The following is a 22,419-nucleotide window of genomic DNA, read 5'->3' on the forward strand; positions in this document are numbered from 1 at the left end:
ACATAACTATTCACTAAAATTACAAGTGGTGCTTCAACAGTTTGTATTTATGTTTTAAGAGTTCTCCAAACTCTCCAAAGAATATTAAGCAAGCATATGATATATAATGATGCTATAACTGCTTCAAATGTCACTAATCCAGCTAAAATACTGACCACAACTGAGCACCACAGATATGCCATTTAAGTGATTTCAAGTAAGTTTCTTTTCACATAAAAAGTTAAATTCACGAAGTGTTACTATATTATTAATGACAAAACATATGGTTCCTGGGCTCATAATTCCTGATGAAAGCTACCCTGTGTTAGTGCTGTGTCTGGTTCGGGTTAAGGGGGTAATTATATGACAGTATAGTTCAGCCCAACTAGTTTGTAGCCTGGAGGAAGCACAATCACTGCTGACTGTAGTTTCCTGTCCAATAGCTGCAGCACAGAAGTCTGAGGCAAGTATAGTGGGAGTACAGAGAGAGGAGAGACCGAGTGCACAGGACGGATACTGCTCATATTCACAGTTGGGACAAGTTTGGGACGGTGCTGGACTTTTGCGGAAACGCAACAGAAAGTGGAGAAACTTGTGCAGAGCAGACAAAGAGTATTGAGCGAGCTGCCTGCAGAGACACACACAAACTTCCCAACATCTGGTCCACTGGAGGACGGGGCGAGCCGGAGAGAGAGAAATTTTGGAGGCGGAGAGAAAAGTATCTTCGCTGGAGAAAAATGCATTGAATTTGGGAAGTTTGGTGGGCACCTACATGAGCCGAAAAGAGATTCGGTGGTCGTGTAAAGTGACAAGAGTGGAGGGAAAGAGGACGGGAAAGGTCTCTGAGGGCGAGAAGTCCACCTGGAGCGGTCAGAGAATGAATTAGCCCAAGTGTTTGGCTGCAGCGCGTCCCAGCCAGAGAGAAGGTAAGGAGTTGTTTTGCTGGTGGCTGGTGCTGTTGTTGCAGATCAAGGCGAGATATTCTGCAGGAATATGAATGTAGACAGAGAAAGGATCGCCACACTGGAGCTGAGCTCGCTCTGAGCATGCAGGGACTCGTTTGGGGAAAGCAGGGCGCAGACATGCAATAAAGGTAAACAGAATACGCCCGTTATTAGCTACCAGTGAAATTTAGGTCAATTACACTTTCAATTTTAGCCCAAATTTCTCCTTAAAGATATACCTCACTATTTATAAAACCTGTGTACACGTAGGCTACATATCTAAGCAAGAAGATTGGCACTGTTTTTAAGTGTGCGGTGAAATGGCTTTTTCTCTTTTCCAGAAACTTCTTTAAACTTTTTACAGCGTCAAAGTATAAAACTAAGCCCACTGTAGATATATAAAGGTGGAGACATTTGTATGTAATTGGTAAACTTAGTTTCATCAAGCGCTTTGGCAAAAACTTAGCTATTGGTTGTCAAAAGTTTTGGGGGCAGTGAGTGCGGTGCAAAGGCACGGGAGCGCGCAAACAGCTGTCCAGCTGAGCTGCTTTGGCAGGGAGGGCGCGCGCCAAACACACGTTGGCACGTGATACATTTACTCAGTGTGTCCCGTGTTAATGGTGAGTTAAAGAAGGTGCCAAGTGCTCGAGACTCGAGTCGAGATAGGTAAAACACTCCTGTGACCTGGTGACAGGTAGTTACGCAAATGTGAAGGTAAGACTGGACTCATTAAAAGTCGTCTCATTTAGGCTACATGTCGCTTAGCAACCATTTAGGAATACTGTAGTCTTGAGCCAAAAAAATGAAAGTCTTTATGTAGGCTACTTCAGGTGCTTTACTTGTTATCATCGCAGTCTGACTACTTGGGCAGGGTGAAGTCAGGTAATATGGGACAAATGAGGTTTCACATCTTGGGCTCTTTAAATATTAGCAACCACTTACCCAACATGTTATTGCGTTATGTTCTTTACATGATATAATGATTTAGATTGGACTGAGATGACTAGTATGGGCAGAGAGAAGAGTCAAAAAGCACTGATCCCAGAACTGGCAAGGTAAATCAGGTGGCATGTTGATTTTCTTTCTTTGGTAATAAGAGTACTGCAGCTAAAACAATACCAGTATGACAACAAACATAGTTGCATTTTATTAACTATTTGACTTATAATCAAAATATTTTCACAATACACTTTACTTTTTATGGTAAAGGGTTTTGAGTGGGTACTTGGTGCATTCAGGTAAAATGGGACAAAAGTTTAAGCTACAGACAATTTTCTACAGTAAGACCAGCATGTTTTTGGTGCTATATAGGCCTAGTCATTATTTATGTTATTGTGTGCTACCCTGTCATATTACATACACTTTTAGCATTCTTGTCAATCATAAAATATTTAAGATGAGTCCTTGTCAGCCAGAAAAGTCCAGAATTAGTCATCGTTACAAGCACAAAAGCACACACGTATGTCCATTGTAGACAATGTGTCAGCAAGGAAACAGGCAACAAAAGAAGGGGGAAAGCACGGCAGAAAAGTTGGACAATTGTTTTTAATGAATAGCCACATGTTACATTAGTTATTTCATCACTTAATGACTGTATTGATAAATGGATTGAACCATTTCAGAAACAAACATGAATGTCCCATTTTGCCTGAACATATGATTGAACTAAGGTAGGGGTTCTTGGTGTGTTTGAAGGTCCAAAGTTTCTAAACTATTTTACTTAGCAGATATACATAACACAGACTAACAGTAACACTTAGATAGTCTTAAGAATTTTAGATGATTTTAAAAGTAATCTACCCAAAAGTGTCTCAAATTACCTAACTTCACCCATGTTTAATGATACCTGTGAATATATCATGAAATAATTTCAATTACAAAAAAGATTGTTGTTGCACAACCTTCTACTGTTCTTGCTTTGAAAGCTTTAAAAAGGATCAGTTTTACTCTTGAATTGGTTTAATTATTAAAATCCAGCATTTCAGTTTTCGTCAGCATGACACACACTATTTGCATGATTATATCGACTTTGAAATCTTTTCTGGGATTATAAAATTAAGTTCTGTTAATATGAACAATATTAGGCCGGCCATTTTATATGCTCTAGTTTCACTGTTTATTATTTTGTGTGCATTCATTTTTAATTATTACCTTTAGTTTGACTTTTGTTCCCATGCTTTTCTTGTTAGTGTTGTTTCATCTCATGTTTCAGTGTTGAAACAAGTCCTCTGTCATTTAAACTGGTTGTATATAAATAATTCCACCGTTATTATTATTTGCACAACAGAAGTATAAAGAGTTTAAACACTATTTATGAAAGGTAGGCTATGATTAGGCACATCCGTTGTGTTGCCACTGTTTCATGAAAGCAGCACTCCAGCCTCCTCCTTTAGTGATTTTTATAGCTGTAAGGGATTCATGCTGGTTCAAGTTTTGCCTGATTACACCTCTCTAGCTAAAGTACGGCCCGCTGGCTTGTTGCTCTGTTTAAAAAGACAATGAGAAATGTTTCATGTGACCTATGCGATCACCTCTGAAATAATATCACCTCTCTCTGCTTCAGGCTCACTCCTTGGCCCCTCCACCTCCTCCCATAAGAGCCAGGCCTACGCCCATGGATGAGGAGAGGAGTGCCCCTGCCATCTCCCCAGAGCCACCAGATGATGGGGACCCCAGTTTACCAGCTCCACAACCCAGTTCGCACACAACCTCGACTGCAGATACAGCAAACAGCTGCCCGAACCCAAAGCCCTGTCCTAGTCCAGGTAAGGAAGAGGCTGCTGTAGAGAAGCAGACAGACTGACACGAACAGCTCTTATAACGCTGGCGTGAAGCTGTTAGTGTTTCAGTTGCCTACGTGTTGAGAAAGAGGCAGACCCAGCACAGAACAGTTATGTGATAGGTCTGAACAAGCCTAAAACAAGCTAATGTTTTTAACTACTACCACAAAGCTGCATTAAACCTCCTTTGTTGCGTTCTGGTGTGTGTCTATGTAGAAGCGTGGCTGCCTCAAAAAAAGCGAGACAGAAAGTAGTTATAAAGACATTAAGTCTTTATTATGAAAAAGAGGAGCTAGTGGATTTTTGCTGAGAAAGGAAACCTCTCTGTGCTCTTACATGCATGCGAACCTCATTATGGTGGAAGGTTGGCCAGTATGTGAGTGAATATATAGCTGTATGCAACACTTTTCCCTTTCTTTACAAGCTATAGGAGACCTTCTTACCCCGAAAACAAGAATAGACCAATTTATTCACCTTTGTGAAAGTACGTGTAAAGGTTGATGTTAGTTTTCCAGAGTGGAATAGTCTTGAGTCACTGTTATGTTTGTAATACTGTAGACCTGGTAATTAGTAATCGCTAATAGTAGACTCAGAAGCTGAGTTCTAGGGACTCACGCCGAATTCCCCAAAAATCATTGTGTATTTTTGGCGGATGTCATGGTGATTCATTGGGTCAGAGGCCTTCTCACTGACAGATAAAAACAGTTACGTACTGAGGTGATTGGTCTGTGTGGGGGACGTGCTGCCTTGGATGATCTGAGGGGTCAGGACCAATTCAGTGCTGTGGAACGCTTGAGGGCTGCAATGGGACTCCTGGGGATTGGGGAATAAACCCATGACCCTTCCCCTTTGTGCAGTTGGTCATGGTGCGGGTTGACTGACACTGGGGCGGGAACGAGGCAACGTGGACCAACTCAGGGCAGTGTTGTGCCTGAATGACTCATCCAGCATCAGCTGAAGTGATTCAAGTTCCCTCAAGCTTCAGCGAGAAGGCAACAGCACAGGCTGCAGATCAGAGTGCAGATCCTATGGGGTAATTGGGGTAGGTGTGGTAAACAGTTACGGAAGTGTGCAGAGATCTAAGTGGCTTGTTGCCATGGGAACCTGCCACAAAAACCTTCAATGGTTGATGGAGGTTTTTTTTTTTTGCTTTGTTTTTTAAAGACAAGCCCAACCCGATCTATTATGATTACTGCACTGAATGTGCAAAAGCATAGAACCTACACACGCACATCTCTGTTCTCCGCTACATTGTGGTTCACCATGATGAGCGTAAGTACAGCATCAGATTTAATGATAATACCTCTGCGAAGACTTTTAGAGTTATTAAACTCTAGGTTTGTGCCTGAACATGTTCTCGTGGCTGTGCTGGCTTTACCTGTGCATGCTCCTCAGTAAGCCAACACAAAGTATAACTGTGGCTTCTCCCACTAAAGTTAGACTGCTTGTCTGGCTGACTGGTCTAATTTGTGTGTGTCTGTGTGTCTTTGTGTGTGTGTGTGTGTGTGTGTGTGTGTGTGTGTGTGTGTGTCTGTGTGTGTCTGTGTGTGTCTGTGTGTCTGTGTGTAGGCTGAGGGTAGGTAGGTGAGCCAGGGTGGGGAGGAGAAGATCGGTCAGGCTACCACTGAGGACAACAAGGCCCTGCTTTCAGCGCTCTACTTCACCCCCCACCCATCCCTCTGCCTGCAGAGTGCAGGGCTTTGGAACAACACAACAGGCACATACAGTGTGTAGATCTAACTGAGGAATCACATTTGAATCACATTATTGCCCAGGGGTGCATCAGGAGTTTTTTCTTTTGTTTTGCCCTAAACAATCAGTAGCGAGTAGGGTTGGGCGATATATTGATTGTACTCAATATATGATGGCTTGTTCCACATGGGATGTATGAAGTGACTATGTCGCAAAGATCAAATACAAATTGTCATGTCATCTTTTTAAGCCACAGGCATGAGACTCGCTTTGGTGTTTTGGTTCTCACAAACATGATACTTCACACACAGTCCCCCCCCAGACTTTTCTCTCAGGCGATAGTGTGTGAGCAGGCGAGACGTGTGTTTTTGTATCTGCAGGGCTCCAGACTGTGACCACTGTTTTTGCATTTTGCGACCATGGAGCACCAGTGATATTACTAATATATGAGCTGGAGAGCTGTCAGTTTGTTTTCTGCTCACAGTGACGACATTCTCACACTAAACTGAGCCGCTGTAATGCTTTAACTTTCCACTAACTGCTAACAGCTACATGTAACTGTAGACCATAAGCTTCAAGTTCACAGCAAAAACATCAACACTTCCAACCTGAAATGAGCCAGGTGCTTTAAAATAAAAGCACCAGCGGTTCCAATTTGATTTTTCTTAATTGTATCAATACTTCTTATAATAGTAATTTTTTAACTTCGTAGTTACAGTGGTTTATTTAGTAGTTTAGTGTTGTGGTAGTCTCCAATAGTTTAAAAATTTCAAAATTTTGAGATATATATTGTGTATTACAATATAGCTTAAAACTACTGCAATTTTACGTATTGGCTATTTCGCCCAGCCCTAGTAGCGAGTGACGCATCTGTCCAACCAAGGTTTTTCATTGACACAGAAGCAGTAGCAGTTACTGGGACCTAGGGTTGGTTTGTTTCCTGTATGACTGGTACCTATCAGACCGAATCATAATGCAGATTTTGATCAGATTTTGTGAATAGCAAGAGAACATGATCAAGAGCTAGGATGAGAGCAAGCGAGCAGTACAGTGATACTGCAGGGGAGCAGAGAGTATGAAGTTAAACGTAGCAGCGTAATGTATATTGTCCGTGAATAATGCTACAACTCCTCAAAACCTGAGCCAAGTTCTTGTGTCTAGCTTACCATCTGCTGAGTAAAGTGAAGCAGGTTAGCCACAAATCAGCGAGCGAAGTTATTTTCCCATTGGAACCTCACCTGGCTCACTTAAGGTGGACTGTTAAGGTGGACCAGCTATTGTCATCGTAGTGACAATCTCAGCTGCTCCCTAACAGATAATGGAGAAATGTCTGGCTGGAGTTAGCAAGACAATTAGTGATCCCTACTCAAAATTTATTTTGCTGTTATTAGTACTGTAACTATACTCGTAAATTATTGTAGTTGGGTTGGGTTTTATTTATTAGGTAAATTTGTTGATAGTGCTTTGTATTTATCCATATTTATGTATACTTTAAACTGAGTTAGGCCTACTATATTGTTTAATTTCAAGTTTAAATTTGCCTTTGCAATAAGAGTCATCCACACCTGTTGCCATTTTCCTGTATTTTTTATTTGGTTAGCTAGCCTTATAGGAAGATGACATGCCCATTTTTAATCTCGCCTACTATAGTCTTTTTGGTTAACTTTCTCCAATCTGCTGAATCATTCCTGTGTGAGCTAAATCTGGGATGCAGGTGGTGTTAGTTCCCAACAGCTTGCACAAGACCACACTGAAATGACGTCATGCTCAAGAAGCTTTTCAGGGCTTTGAGAAGGTTTTAAAGACATTATGCTGTGCCTGTCACAAAGGGAATGGACAAAATACTGTGAACACCTGCACAGTCATATCCAATTGAATGCCACAAATAATGTCTTTGTGAATATTTCTTTACAGTCAGGGGTGTTGATTCATTTTTGTGGTTAGTTTTTGAAACCGTAGTTTAATTATAACCATGACCCAGCAGTATCAGCATGGGAGTCAGCCAATCACAATTCACCAGATGAGTTCGATAGGAGTTTTAGTCCTCTTGTTGACCCATGTTTGGACAGCAGTCTTTTCTGCTGTGAGTGAATATAGCTCTGCTCAGTCGTTACAAGGCCATTGAACAGTGGTTTGTGTGTGTGTTGACAGATGTGTGCCTCTCGCTGTTGTGAGTGTTGCTCTCACTCAGGCATGAAGATGCAATGAGGCTGTCTGTTTATATAGGAGCCTCGTACTGTACCACCACATGCTGATTCCCTCATTCTCTTTCACCACTGGCATCTCGCTCACTCTATTTTTTCTCTTCCTCTGTCTTTTTTTTGCCCACTTCCCTGCTTTTGTCTCTGTTTATTTTTCTTCCTGTCACTCTCTGTATTAGGGCTGAACGAGACTGTGTTTTTATGTTGCAATTTGAAAGAGAGGAATTTTTGAATCATTGGAGCTATGAGTCTGCGTATGACTTTCATTATTATCAGTGTCATAAACTATAAGAGGTGAAAGTTTTATTTGGAGCTTGTTAATGTTGACAGCTATAAGACAGCTTTTTCCAGCAAATGTAGCCAGCTGTAGATGGGCTGGGCAATACGGCCAAAAATGCCATCACGTTATAAATTTTCATATCAGTTGAGACGATAATTATCACGATAAATGTCAAATTATTACTTCTTTCTGGTTTAAAAATCTGATTGTTGCTCCTGAGTGAAAGTCTAAGAAACCATAGAGTTAATTGTGGTGTAAACTACTATTTATTATTGATTGTCAGAACATGACAACCCTAACACCTTGATGTTAGACCTTGATGACTGGTCGCTTCTAGATGCTAAACCCAGATTCAAAAAACTCCCACGAGATGTCATGTTCCATGTTTAAAGAGATCATTTTAATCCAAACTGTTGTCTCTCCCTAACCCTTGCCAAGTGGTTTTTGTGCCTAACTTAACCAGACCTTAACACAGCATTGTCACACCACAAAACAGCAAGACAAGAATATTTTGAAGAGGCTTGCAAGAGTTTATAAAATACAGAGTAACCATCAAGACTGGACCTTGTTGGCTGGTCTTGTCTTCTACTTCTCTTTGTTTAAGGTGCATTAGTGCCCCCCCTCTTCTGGTGTATGCATGGTTTATTTATATCAAACATTTATTGTATTTCTGTTGAGGAACTGTATCGAGATGATTATTTTCATAGTTTGGTCTGTGTCCATGTTCAGTCTCAGGAAACCGGGACTGTACTTTTTACAGTCACTGAAAGATGCTTTGGTTAAAAAAAAAGACAAAACAGCACTCTGTTTCTTGATGTGGACTCTGTCCTTTTGCTGCTTAAAAAGACCAACATAGTCGTTAGCCTGTCTTTAAATACAGGTCTGCAGTCTAGCATCACAGTTGGCTCATTAGTAACCAAAACGACTGGCAGCTGGCTGTTAGAATCTCTCGGTTAAACTTTAAAGCACATCATACTGTTTTTAACTTTTATGCCAAGATCTCTGAATGGGAACCTCCAGGATTTAGAGCTGTGAAGCACCTTACTCTTTCAGTCTGCAATGTGAGCTCACACAGCTAAATTGCAGACCTGTCAACTGTATGATGGGGTCATTAGTCAGATGGGCCATCCAAAATGCCCTTATTTGTCATTAGCTGTCATCAGTAATGTATAACTACAGGTGTAAATCACCAGTTTTACAGCGATACAATTTTAAATTGATTCTTTGGACAACGATACAATATTTGCTGATATTACAAAGTCTGCCACGATACGATTTTGATTTGATGCGATTTAGGGGCCTTTGATCAATATGAGATGATATTATCTGCTCATTTAACACAATCAGTTACAAAAGAAGCTGCCACAAGCTGCCAAACTTTAAATCGACTCCACTAACACTCATAAAATAGTGCATGGGTTAAGCATGTTTACACTGCATTAATTAGCCTAGCAGCTAGTGGACTCTTTCTCTCTACTCATAGCTAAGCAAATGACATGTAACATTATTATTTTTCTTACTCACCATTGGTTTAAGTCACTGTATCTCCCTACAGAACAGCACAGGTGAATTTCGGCATGCGTGCACATTTTTTCAGTTGAACATTGTTGAAATGTAGTTGCTAATGTTGCTGTAGTGAGAAGTTAGTGGAGTGAGACGCTCGTCTCAGCGGGTAAAGTTACGTCATGTTTTATCTCGTAACAGCATTGTTTACATACACCATGTGCTCTGTCTGTTGTCCTGTATTTTCTCCATAATCCAAAATATTTCACACTGCAGATTTTTTTGAGTAAATACCACTCTCCTCAATGTCTTTTCTTGACTGCTTTCCATCTGCCTGCTGCTGTTTGATGTTGACACACACTTTCAAAATAAAAGCATAACCCAAATATGACACCATGGACTGATATTTTTACTTTGTATAACATGGGATAGTTGATCAGTAAATCAATATATTGATCCAGATCGATGGATTGTTACACCCCTATACATTCATACATATACATATATATATATATATATATATATATATATATATAGGCACTTGTAGAAGTGTCATTATTTTGTCATAAGCTTGTGATAGTAATTAGTACAAATTAATCTTGTCAAATATGCAATGTGAACTTAAAATACAGGCCTGGAGTTTGCTATTTGTAATCACACAAAAAAATAGCAACCTAGATTGGCCAAAAAATATTAGTCTGAAAAAATGCTGTTAGATATTTTCTATTAGATGTTTGCTGGTGTTGCTTTGTTCCTCCTCTTATGTAGTATAATTAATCTGTCTCCATCACAGTCTAAACTACATTTATCTCTCTCACTCTTTGCTCCAGCGTGCAGTTGCAGCTATTTGCCTACTTGTCCCTTTTTAGTCCCTGAGGTTTGTTGAGGCTCGTGTCTAATTTGGTTTCTCACAGAGATTGAAATAAACTAGGAGCAATTTGAGGCATTTTTACAGCATATTTGAACTACAAAAATGAGCATGCGTTTTTTTTTTTTTCCCCTCACCACCTCACAAACATTTAAGAAACTGTTGCTGCTGCTGCTACTCTGGTGGCCTACAGCCGCTCTTTCCCTCTCTCTCTCTCTCTCTCTCTCTCTCTCTCTCTCTCTCTCTCTCCAACTCCAGACCTGGGTAGAGTCTCCAAATCCTCATAACCCATGTCACATACTGTTGACAGCTACTGTCAGCAGGATGTGATGGTACTAACTACCCAGCAAACTGTCTGTCTTGTAGAGACACTTGACAGATTTGTGTTGTTGTTGTCTCCTGTAGTTTCAAGTCTACAGTTGTGGCAGAAGTGTTATGTAGAGCCTCGCAGATACAGTTTTTTAGGCCAATATTGATGAGATTTGTATTGATGAAAAACAAAGAAGACAATCACAATCATTAGTGATATCTGTAATAACTCAGTGTTGGCCTGTGAGAGCCCTGACACACCGACCATATGTTCAGCTGTTGGTCAGTGGGCTGTCTGTGAGCATCTGTCCTCCTAGACAGATTTGTGGTGTGTCCCACATAGTTGGCCCTCATTGTCCTTTTTTCGGCTGATTCAGCATGTTAAAGTGGTTTTGGAGATGGCGAATCCTGTTGGTGAATGAAATCACTCTGTTTGGCAGTTCAGCTCTGTACACGATAAGAGAAAGAGAAAAGAGAAAAGAGAAAAGAGATAAGAGAAATGAGAAAAGCAAACAAATGACGAAGGACCCATTCACACTGCCACTATTTGGTCCACTTAAAACGAACCCTGGTCCACTTCCATGCATAGTTTGGTTCGTTTGGAGTGGTGTGAATGCTCATTCGCATTCTGGTACAGACCAAAGGAGCGATCCCCGGCCTGCTTGGTTCACTTGCAAGTGAACCCTGGTGTGGTTTGCTTACAGTGGGAGATGCAAATGGACTATCTAGCGAACCAAAGAGAGGAAGTGACTTAGAGCGCAATGCACCAAGCCAGCTGAAGGGGATGGATTTCCATTTTCGGTCCTGGCCAATCGATGAGCCGGGTTTTCTTCTTCCTCACGCTTTATCTCTATCTGGCCAGTACTCGTTTCAGGCAATACCACGTGATGTTGTCCAGGCGGTTTGATCCGCTTTAAAAAGTGCAGTGTGAAAGTGAATCGAACCAAATGAAGGTGTGGAATTTTTTGGCATTCCCCGCCCAATTGAGCCAAGTCCCCCAGACTATCCTGGTGTGAATGCACCCCTAGCCATTGAGCTCTTTAGCAGAAACGGCTTGTAATTGTCCGCGTTATTGCTTGTGAGAGCACAGTAAATATCCTTTGTTCTTTCAACATTGGGTTGTGTTGTTCATGTGCTAACTGGCAAACTAGCTCTTTGAATCTCATCTTTCCTTAGGTTACCCTTTTTGAATGACAAATACAGACTACCACCGCTTGCTATTATGGAGAGGTATTTCTTCTCACGTATGCGCAGAACATACTTGCTAGTTGGCCATTGTCTATAATCTTTGTGGTGTGTTCAAGTACAACTTTTTAGCCAAGAAACAGGCAATCTTGGGCGACACAACAGTCTTTGATGTCGGTTTGGTGTGTCTTGGCCTTTATATTGGCTTGCCATCGTGTGCTAAATTCTGTTTGTCCTTTACTGTTTATAACTGTTGGACGGTTTGTCCTTAATTTCCATATGTTGCATTAGGGCTGGGCAAAACATCAAATATCAATATTGATGCCATGAGACTAGACATCATCTTATATTTTTGATATTCCAATATCACAAGTGTTGTCTTTTCCTTGTTTTAAAGGCTGCATTATAAGTGATGTAATTTTATGGACTTACCAGGCTGCTCTATTATTTGCCTTCACCCACTTTGTCATTATATTCATGGTTACTAATGAATATTTATCACAAAGCTCATGTGTTAAAGCACTAATAGTAAATGTTACAATATTGTTGCAATATCGATATCGCAGTTCTAGTCAAAACTATTGTGATATGTGATTTTTACCATATCACCCAGCCCTATGTTGCACAGCACCGTTTGTGTTTTTGTATCTGATGGTTGTGTCCCTGTGTCAGGCTTCTTGTGTTTAATGCAGCAGTGTAGCGCTGGGTTAGCGAAGCAGCTGCATTTTCCCAGGAACCAGAGGAATCTCAGAGACAAAGTAACACAATTAAATTCCCCTTAAGCCTGTTCAACAGCAGACAGTTTTTGTCTTTAATGAGCTTACACTGCTTCATTCTCTCAGCAGCCATAATCTCTGATTTTGGACATATTCCAGTGCTGCGCTCTCACAGCCCCTCTGTGCAGTGTGTGTGTGTTTGTGGGTATGGGTTTCTCTGTGTGTGTGCTTGTGGCTGGATTGCAACTAAACAATTGCCTCTTCTTTCCTTTTCTTTGTGTGTGTGTGTGCTTGTATGGGTGCGTGTGTGTTTGTTGAGGGATTCAGATAAAAAACGTTTCTGTAGTTATGTGTTCTTTTCTTTGTATTTTCCTCCATCCTGGTCAGAACCCCAGCGGTTGTGTGTGGTTTCAATCAGTTCCAGTCATTACTGCTGGCCAGAGAGCTGCTACTGCGTCGTCTCCACTAACTCCGCTCTGCTGAACATTATTCTGCTCGGATGCTCTTCAGCTCATCTCACTATATCTTCTTTCTCATTCTCTCAACTCTTATCTCTATCTTTATGTTTTTTAGTGATGACTCAGCAGGGTCTGCACGTGCACACCCATTTCTGTCTGTGTGTGCCTGAATAGTGCGCTTTCAAATGGGGCTGCAACTGTAACAGTCATTAGAATTATTGATTGATCTGCTGTGATTAATTGATTCATTATTTAGTCCATTACATGTCAGAGAATAGTGAAATATATACAGTAAAAATAGCAAATATATCTAACAATTTTATTTTAAATTGATTTATATTACTTTTATCACTATATAACAATACTACATCACTCATAGATTGCGATTGTGCTTTTGATTTTTAGAAGTATTTGCACTTTAGTACAAAGTCAAGGCAAGCAAGTCCCAAGTCAAGTCTAGAGTCCTTAACTTCAACTTTTGAGTCCTAAACAAGTCATAATGCACTCTCACCCAATGCAATGCCATTTTAACAACAGAGTAATAATATATTAACTTTACAAAAATCATTACTGCTCTTTAAAATTTGTATTTATTCGTTAAAACAACAGTGACTGAACTTAAACATAAAAAAGTAGCACTGACACTGCACTCCCATGGCATATAACACTATTAATCAGCATCAATACAGAATTAACTGTTTCTGTTCTGTCTTATTGTATTTAACTCATCTCATGTTGGCTGATTGGCTTGTAGGAAGGTATCAAGTATTTTTGAGTCAAAGGCTTAGGTCCCAATAGAGTCATGAGTCATTGGAGCTTAAGTCCAAGGCAAATTGCCAAGTCTTTTTTTTTTTGTGGCAAGTCTAAAGTCATCAGATTTGTAACTCGAGCCCTTCTGTGCGGAGTCTGTATGTTCTCCCCGTGTCAGCCTGGGTTTTCTCTGGGTACTCCGGCTTCCTCCCACAGTCCAAAGACATACACGTCAAGTTATTTGGTGACTCTAAATTGCGCGTAGGTCTGAATGTGAGTGTGAACGGATGTTGGTCTCTATGTGTCAGCCCTGCGATAGTCTGGAGACCTGTCCAGGGTGTACCCCGCCTCTCGCCCAGTGTCAGCTGGGATAGGCTCCAGCCTCCCCGCGACCCCTAACAGGATAAGCCATTACTGAAAAATTAATGAATCACACGACTCGAGTCCAAGTCGTGTGACTCTTTTGTGACTATATTGCATATACTGCACATATGTTACACTGAACATTATATATCTGAATATATTATTTTGTACATACTGTATTTATTATTGATACATATACCTTGTATTATCTTTTCCTATGTCAATGTTAGTAAAATGCCCATCACAATTCCCCAGAGCCTTCAAAAGGCACATTTGGCCCAACCAGCAGTTTAGAACCTAAAAAATACTCGATTTTACAAAGATATAAAACAAAACTAAGCAGTTAATGCTCACATTTCAGTGTCTAGAACCAGCAAATGACTCATGACTAATGGATTACCCAATACTTCTCAGTTAAATTTCTGACTAATAGTTTCTGCACCATTTCAAGTTTTGATTAACCACAGCACAGAGATTATGACATCTTGACAGCATTAAAACAGTGTTGCAGCTCCGCATTCACATTACATGATAAAAGTTTCACCATATTAACTCATCTGGTGCACTTTGCTCCTGTTTGTGGGGTGCATATGTACTGTATGTCTTTGCCAAAGGGATGTACACACCTAAGAGACCTCATTTCCTGTCTCTGCCTCTAAAGAAGTACCAGTGAAGCTACAGAAACAGGGTTGAGAGTTAATTTAAAAGGCAGCAGGTAAACTCAGCTCAGCACTCCCCCTCAGAGATCATACCCAGAGGAGCAGCAGGTTGTGCTCCCCTTCAGGTGATCCCGGATATGTCATGTCATTTACCAACCCTTGTAGCCTGGATCTTTGTGTGTGTTGTGTTTACGAGAGCCACTGCCCTATGTGATCCATATGTTTTTGTTTTAATGGCTAACTGTTTGTTTACTAGGGGACTGAAATTCCTCTGGATTGCCCCAGGCCCACTGACACGTGTACATACACCAAATTACAAACACGCACATACATGAACACACACACACACACACACACACACACACACACACAAGCACACTGTGAAGCATGCACAAACAAATACACGTACTCACCCACACGTGTAAACACGCAGCCAGATCTCCTCAGCGGCTCTTGATTGCTCTGGTCTGATTTGAATTAGAGGCTCATCTTTCTCAGATCTCAGAAATGGCTCTGAGGTCGAGCGGTTTGGTGGTTTGATGCTGATGCCAACACACAATTGGTTGAAGGCCTGCTTGGATGGCACTAGGGGTTCGGTGGGGATGTGTTTTTGCTCCAACAATCGTGGTTTTGAACGTTTACAGAGGGAAAGCTTTGACTGAGTCACAAGACCTACACACTTTTAACCCATAGTACTCCACTGGCAGCAGGAGTCTAAACGAGAATACATAACAAACTACTGTACTGAGGTATGAAGTGTTTCAGCTGCCAGATCATTGAACACATACTCAGTAAAAATGTGCAGGTGTTATACTTGGTGCATTTATTGCATATCTTTAACATTCATTCTTCCAACAAGAGCAGCAACACAGATGTTTGTCACACCTCCAAGGAGTCTGCATAAACGCTGTGTCACGGGTTTATATAAATCTGTATTTCTCAGCAGTAATGGATTCTTCTTAAAATGATTTGTTATGGAGTCATAGACCTTTACACTGAAGATGACTGCCCTCTCCTTTCCCGTAGTTTGCTTACGCTGGGCTCTCGTGTGGCTTTGATAATGACATAATTGCCCCCAAAAGCAGCTTCCACAGAACAGGACCAAAACAACATGAGAAAGAAAATGAGAAGAACCGATAAATGCCACCTAAAGCACTTTTTGTTTGAATTATGTTACTGCTCTTGATATTTTCATAAAACCTGCCAAGTGTCGACAGTCATTAAAGTCAATTGTTGCCCGCCAGCAGATGGTGAAATACTACTTTTTTATGATCCATCCTCAATATTTGATAAAATGGATACCAGCTGCACAGAACAATGGACGATTATAGGTAACTGATGGACTTTGATGAGCTAATTGATCACTGATTATAAGAATATTAAACATGATGTTTAAACAGATCATCAAAAATGCATGACTGGGCCTGTGGACTGATGTATGATGGAGTTACATATATTGTCTTTTTGCATAGATCTTCTTTTTAACGCTGAGTGTTAGCCAAGGTGCTTACAAGAAAGTAAAATAAGGAATGACTGGTGGATGGATATAATGATAGATACTGGACATATACACTGCCTGCCAGTGACATATGCAGCCTATAATACACACATATCTCTAAACTAGACATTTGGCAGTGTCGAGGGCAACAGTTCTCACTAGTGGCTTTCATATCTGAAGCCGGCTGATTGAGACTAATGGATACAACATGGGCCTTAGAAATGGCTTCCACATGCAAGAGACAAACATATGTGTGCGTGTGTGTGTGTGGGGAGAGAGAGCTGGTACTAGATATGGGAAGGTAACATTAGGGCACGACTATATGTGTTTTATGTGTATATGAGCATGTGTGTTTGTGTACAGGTATGCGTGTGGGGTTTGTGTACCACCGTCTAATAGACCGGAAGAGCAGGAAGCACTTCCCATCCCTTCAGGTCCTGTTTACGCCTCCTCCAACTTCACACGCACAGAGATCCCATTACACACAAAAATCCCCACAAATACACAGACATACAAACACACACACAAACTCATGAAAGTAAAGGCAAACACAAATCTTCAAATACTTAAAACACTGTTCCTCTTCATCAAGGTTAGACCTAGCTTACATAACCGAGTGATTCATACCAGCAGCTTTGATATACTTTGTTTTCTAAGAAAATAAAGATAGTGTTCCTTCAGACAGGCTAACGGTGCTTGGAACTCTGCAGGTTGGTAATACTGGAGACTCATCCTGTTGCGCTGCACAAAAAAAAAATGGCAGAAAAAGGAGCAGCAGCTCTTGTTTGCCAAAACAGAATTGTTGCCACATTGAAATCTATAATCAATTAATTATTGGAGATTAAATATAATTGGCATGAGTTTCTGTGTCTATGTCTCTTCCCCTCCTTGTGTTATAGACACACTGCACACAAACACGTACTGAATAATGGAATTCACTAAAAACATGTGGTGACGCCATGACTTACTGGTAGTTAGTCATTGTTACAATAAGTGATTGAAAATGTGCTGCTGTCATCAGTTAATAAAATACTTCTTTTCACTGTTGTGATGTTATTTTTGAGAATTCATTTAGTACTTTCAAGTAGGTGTGGACAACATGGGACATATTACAGTGATTACTGCAGATTTGCATCTGTTAGTATGTCATGTTTTCCTCTGTGTTAAGCGTGTTTTACAGGAACAAAATGGAATAACTAGAAAAAACAAACTGGAAGCTTGAAACTTACAATTATTTAATTATTAAATTGTTGATTTGTCTGATGATTATTTAATTATTTATCGTTTGGTCTAAATCAGAAAACAGTGAAAAATGTCCATGTGATTTTTTCAAAGTCCAAGATTACATCTTCAAATGTCTCATGTGGTACAAAATCAGAAAAGGTTCAGTTTACAGTGATATAAAACATTAGACTGACAATGCCAGACTGAGTCGCCAATGCAAGTTAGTCTGAAACGTCATAATTCTTTTTCAATTTTTAAGGGGCATTATCAACAGCTGTAGACCAAAATGCCTCTGGATGCAGTTGGATAGATCTATAACCAATCAGAGAAGTGAAATATGTGATATAGTGCTGAGCGATGGACAAAAGTTAACAGACTACAGTGTGCAGAGATGAGCTGTGATGATGTAGCATCAATATGTCTATCAGGTCTCTTTACAAAGCTAGGTTTATGCTCACCAATGTATCTCCCCGACATGAGGGTGCGCCAGACAAAAATGACATCATCATGTATTTCGCGTAAAGCACAAAGGCTCCTCAAGTTTTCAGTCTTTGTCTCAAACATGCCCCATATTAGATCAACAGTTGTGATTGGCCCGACTCAGGTCAGGTCGGCTGGAAATCTATCTGAATGGGTGGAGGGGACCACACACATCTGCCAGAGCAAATAAAACCTGAGCTTGCATTCATCTGGCTCCCAGGCTAATAAAACTGAAAAGGAGAAAATCTTTTATCAAATTACAGTAACAATTTATTATTGAAATAGTTGTCGATTAATTTTCTGTCATTCCACTGATGGATTAACTGACTATTCATTGCAGCTCTTGAATAATCAAGAAAAAAATGTTTCAGAGATTCATTTGAGCCTTCTCACTTTGTAATTTGATTATAAGAAGAGACAATAACATGTAATATTGAAATACAGCGCAGCCCTAAAATGGGTGATACTTGTCATATCTTAATAAATGGGGAATAAACTGGTACGTCTTCAGTAGTTAAAGTAAGTTTACTTAAAAGTGTAGTTGTGAGTAATGTCAGCTCCATTTAAAAAGACAGCTCTGTTTTGTGCATTGATTTATACTTGCATTTTTTTTACACTGAGTGAGATCAGCTGATGAAGGTCGGTGGCACTAATGACTTCATGCTCCTGCCTGGACCTCCGCAAGTGCTATGTTTGCTTTCCCTCATGCGTTAATAAATAAAGCAACAGCACAGTAGTTATATTTGGACAAACACAAGATCAGAACCAGATAACTGGATTCTATCAACAGCTCATCTCATCCCTAGAAATTACTCTTCTTGTATTCTATTGTTTTTACATCTTTTCTTTCATTTCACTCAAAGCAGTCTGTCTACGTCTGAGGAACCTTTCTGTAGACATTATATATGTATGGCTGTAAAAGTGGGAATTAATCTATGGAGTTACGCCAAGTATGTGAAGGAATTTATTTGGAAGAGTGAAGAGGGAATGTGAACTGGAGACGAAGAGCGCGAGAGGCAGGGGACAGGAAAGAGAGGACAGATAGAGAAGTGAGCGAGAGTGGATAGAGTAAATAAACATAGCCGGGAAGTGTTGAGTCCACGCACAGGACGCGGTTTGGTTTGTGTGTGTGTGTGTGTGTGTGTGTGTGTGTGTGTTTATCAAACCCAGCTGGCTCCCATTTGCCCAGGAATGAGTCTGCACCTCTCAGAGGCCCAAGCCTGGCCTGCTTTGAAGGCCTCTGTGTATGTATGTGTGTGTGTGTGTGTGTGTGTGCATAATAACAGCTTCATTAGAGCGCCGCATGATACCGGTGAACACATAAAAACACCCAGACATATATTTACTGTATGTATATTATGTGTACGTCCTCTTACGTGCTCGTTTTAAACACACGTACATCCACTCTCAAACACAAACAGTCATCCTAGCACACGCATAGACCCACACAGATTTCAGGTTTCACAAGCATGCACATAGACCCCTAAACAGTCCCAAGGGGTTGGATTTAACTGCTTCCAGATGCAAGTTCAGGACAGAGCACAGACATACAGACAAAATCTTCTGCTTTGTTGAAGTCAGCAGAACTACTCTGTTTAAATTAATTAAGTGCTAGTGGATGGGAAATGACATGGGAGTAGACAAGTTTACTACAAGTGGGAAAACAGCTTGCCGCGGGTACCTGATAATATCCACATGGAAAGCAGCTACTCATTCCGGAAAACTGGGAACGTGAACCTTAAAATAGACTTCACATAAGCATAAAACTTTGTGGTCTTACAGAAAGCAGTTTTATAATTGTGTATCATTTGTTTGTTTGTTTTCAGATGTGGCCCACACCTATACTGAGCCCCTCATATTGAGGTTAAATGGCACCCCAGAAAGGTTGCTAAGCAATGATGGAGACAAGTGGAGCAGCGGCCTCTCGCACACGGAGCTTACGACACCCAGCAAGAGTGTCACATGTGAGTAAATAGCACCCCCGTTCACACATACATTCACACACACAGACACACACACACACACACACACACACACACAGAGGGCGGGGAGGGTTTTGTTTCCATTACCGATCACTGGTCTGATGAGTCACATTGTCCTGACCTTTAACAAATACATTTGCACACCCTGAAGAAATAGGTCAGGTAATCATACACACAGACAGAAATATCTACATTGTCAGCTAAGTAGGTTACGTTTCTGATTTCTGAACACAAGCACCCAAATCTCCACGCTTGAAATGAAATACAATAACTCCTCTTTCCCACTTTCTTCTGTTTCTCTGCTGTTTATTCTTATATTGTTATCTGCTTGTTGTTGAGAATGGGATTGTTAGGGTATCTGCATGATAACGGTGAGAGTGTGATTGACACTGTCTCCTTTAATTATCAAGGGTTCATTGGACATCTTCATATTCATCAAATCAAAATAAATATCCCGAAAAAAGTCTCTTAGGGCTTTGCCATTGGCACTTTTGGCCATGCTGAGTCTAACCATGCCGTACTGATTTGCGTTTCGATTAACAGTTTAAGATAGTGAGTTGTGCCAGGTCACACCTGAGATGGACCATCTCCAGGGCAGGGTATCTGTAGTCAGTACCTTTAAGGCATCGACCTAAGTGACCTGGTCCAAGTAGTATTTTACGTTCTACCTGCATTTGATCCTTTTTGCCCTCGGGGTCTGATCCTGTACAGTCCTTACAACCAGCCGCATCAGCAAAATATCTGTTGCTCATGTCTCAAGACTCAGAGATGCGCTCCTTAAGGCGAACAGTCAGTTTAACATTTGCCCAGTAGTTACAAGCTAACAAAACAGCAGTGGCTAACGTCTAACACTGGGCCAATAAAGGGTACCAACAAACTCCCTCCGACACCAAAACAGCTCAGCTTTGTCAGTCCGTGCTGGAGCTCACACTCCTGCAGCAGCAACTACAGCCCATACAGTCTGTGGTGTGATAAGGTCGAGTACGGTGTATTGACAGGGTTGGCAGTTGGCAGTTTACTACACTCCATTTACATTATGGATATCGAATGAAGTACTCTATTGGTATCTGTATAACCTTAAGGATACTGGTATTCATAATGGTATCGTAATTTTCTAAACAAAACCTAGCCCTAACAATCTGCAGAGTTTGGACAAAGCACACAAGACCGCCTCCAAACAGGTAATGGGGACTTGAGATTGGGCTTTGTCATCATGAAGAATGGATTCAGTGACATGTTTAAATAGTGTTTCGTCATCCAGTCTCTGTTTTTCAAGCCTGAAAATCCATGATGATAAATAGCTTGCTAACAACAACTGTTGCACAGTACAAAAATAAACAGCCCTACTGAGCGCCATGCTTTTAACATCATTAGTTAAAGACACACCTTTAAGTGGGTAACCCTGTTGTATAGAGATGCAAATCCCTGTCATGCTGAGATGATGTGCAGAGTCAAACTGAATCAAGCCAAGTGAGCACATATGTATGGAAGAGGCTATCTGATTTGGTTGATAGAGATCTAGGCACATCCAGGCAAGTTGTCTGCACTAGTCTCTGTAAATCAGTGACTCAGATGTGTTTCCAGGGTTTGCTATCAGTATTCTAAGATACAGTCGATGAGTATCGACTACAGCACATGCTATTAGAATTTAAACAATGATTTATTTTTGAGCTTTCATAAAAAATAAAGCCAATGTTTTTTTCCAACACACCCTCTGTTATCCATGATATCCACCCACATTCATGTCACTAATATCACTGTCCCAACATAAGCTGTAATCTCTGCTCTTTATAAAGTGTCTATGCTGGCATCTTGGTCGCCTTGGAGTTCAAGATGGCAGCCAAGTCATCACATTATCTGTTGTTTGAGTCCAGTTGGGGACTGTTGTTAAATGTCATTCATCACTCGCACTCCTCATTTCCCTTCACATCTCCTCTATTTTTAGATAAAATGAGGGGAAAATGAAAAAAGAAAGATAAAGGGAAAAATGCCTGAAAAAAACATCTGTGCTCTTTGTCCCTCCCTGTCCGTTCACACAGCTCACCACTCAATTAGCTTCAGTCTGTCAAGCTTGTCGTGTTCAACAGTCTTGGGCTTATGAGAAACGGTGTTTGGTAATGGTTGCTTAGAACAGAAATATGAAATAAACAACATTATTACATCATTTTGTAAAACCTTGCCATCCCTGTCTACACTATTGACTGTGAAATAAAGATAGATAATGTGACAGCTCCCCTGAAGTGAAGCCAAAACATCTCATGGCCAGCTGCAGTATGGGTCAAACCCTGCAATGGGACATGAACCAAACTAAAAGTTCAAGGTACATGTCAAATAAATCTTTCCCAACAATAGTTTTAGTCATTGTTGGTACTTTTTATCAGGCTGATGCATGTTCAAGTGTCTGTTTTTCTGATTAGTTTTGTTTTAATTAGCTATTTGATGGTATAAAGAGAGGGTGTGCCATCATGATTGACAGCTGTGTTTGCCAATCAGTGTTCTTGCGATCAGTGTAGCTGCTCACGATTGGTCAGACAGCAGGAACTTGATA

The 22,419-nt window shown here is 40.7% G+C and overlaps 1 protein-coding gene across 3 annotated transcripts in view; it reads left to right on the forward strand.

The window, feature by feature from the left end:
- The first annotated feature begins 453 nt into the window (after positions 1 to 453).
- The window catches only part of mdfi (MyoD family inhibitor), a 38,648-nt gene continuing 16,682 nt past the window's right edge, over positions 454 to 22,419 (forward strand). The window contains exons 1-3 of one of the 3 annotated variants that reach the window (XM_050039112.1): positions 454 to 905; positions 3,487 to 3,688; positions 19,716 to 19,853. In XM_050039112.1, coding sequence (XP_049895069.1) covers positions 3,538 to 3,688; positions 19,716 to 19,853 — 289 coding nt within the window. In that variant the 5' untranslated portion in view covers positions 454 to 905; positions 3,487 to 3,537. The other 2 variants (XM_050039114.1, XM_050039113.1) reach the window with 2 other exon arrangements.

The sequence above is a fragment of the Epinephelus moara genome, chromosome 24, assembly GCF_006386435.1.
Source record: "Epinephelus moara isolate mb chromosome 24, YSFRI_EMoa_1.0, whole genome shotgun sequence".
Taxonomy (NCBI): Eukaryota; Metazoa; Chordata; class Actinopteri; order Perciformes; family Serranidae; genus Epinephelus; species Epinephelus moara.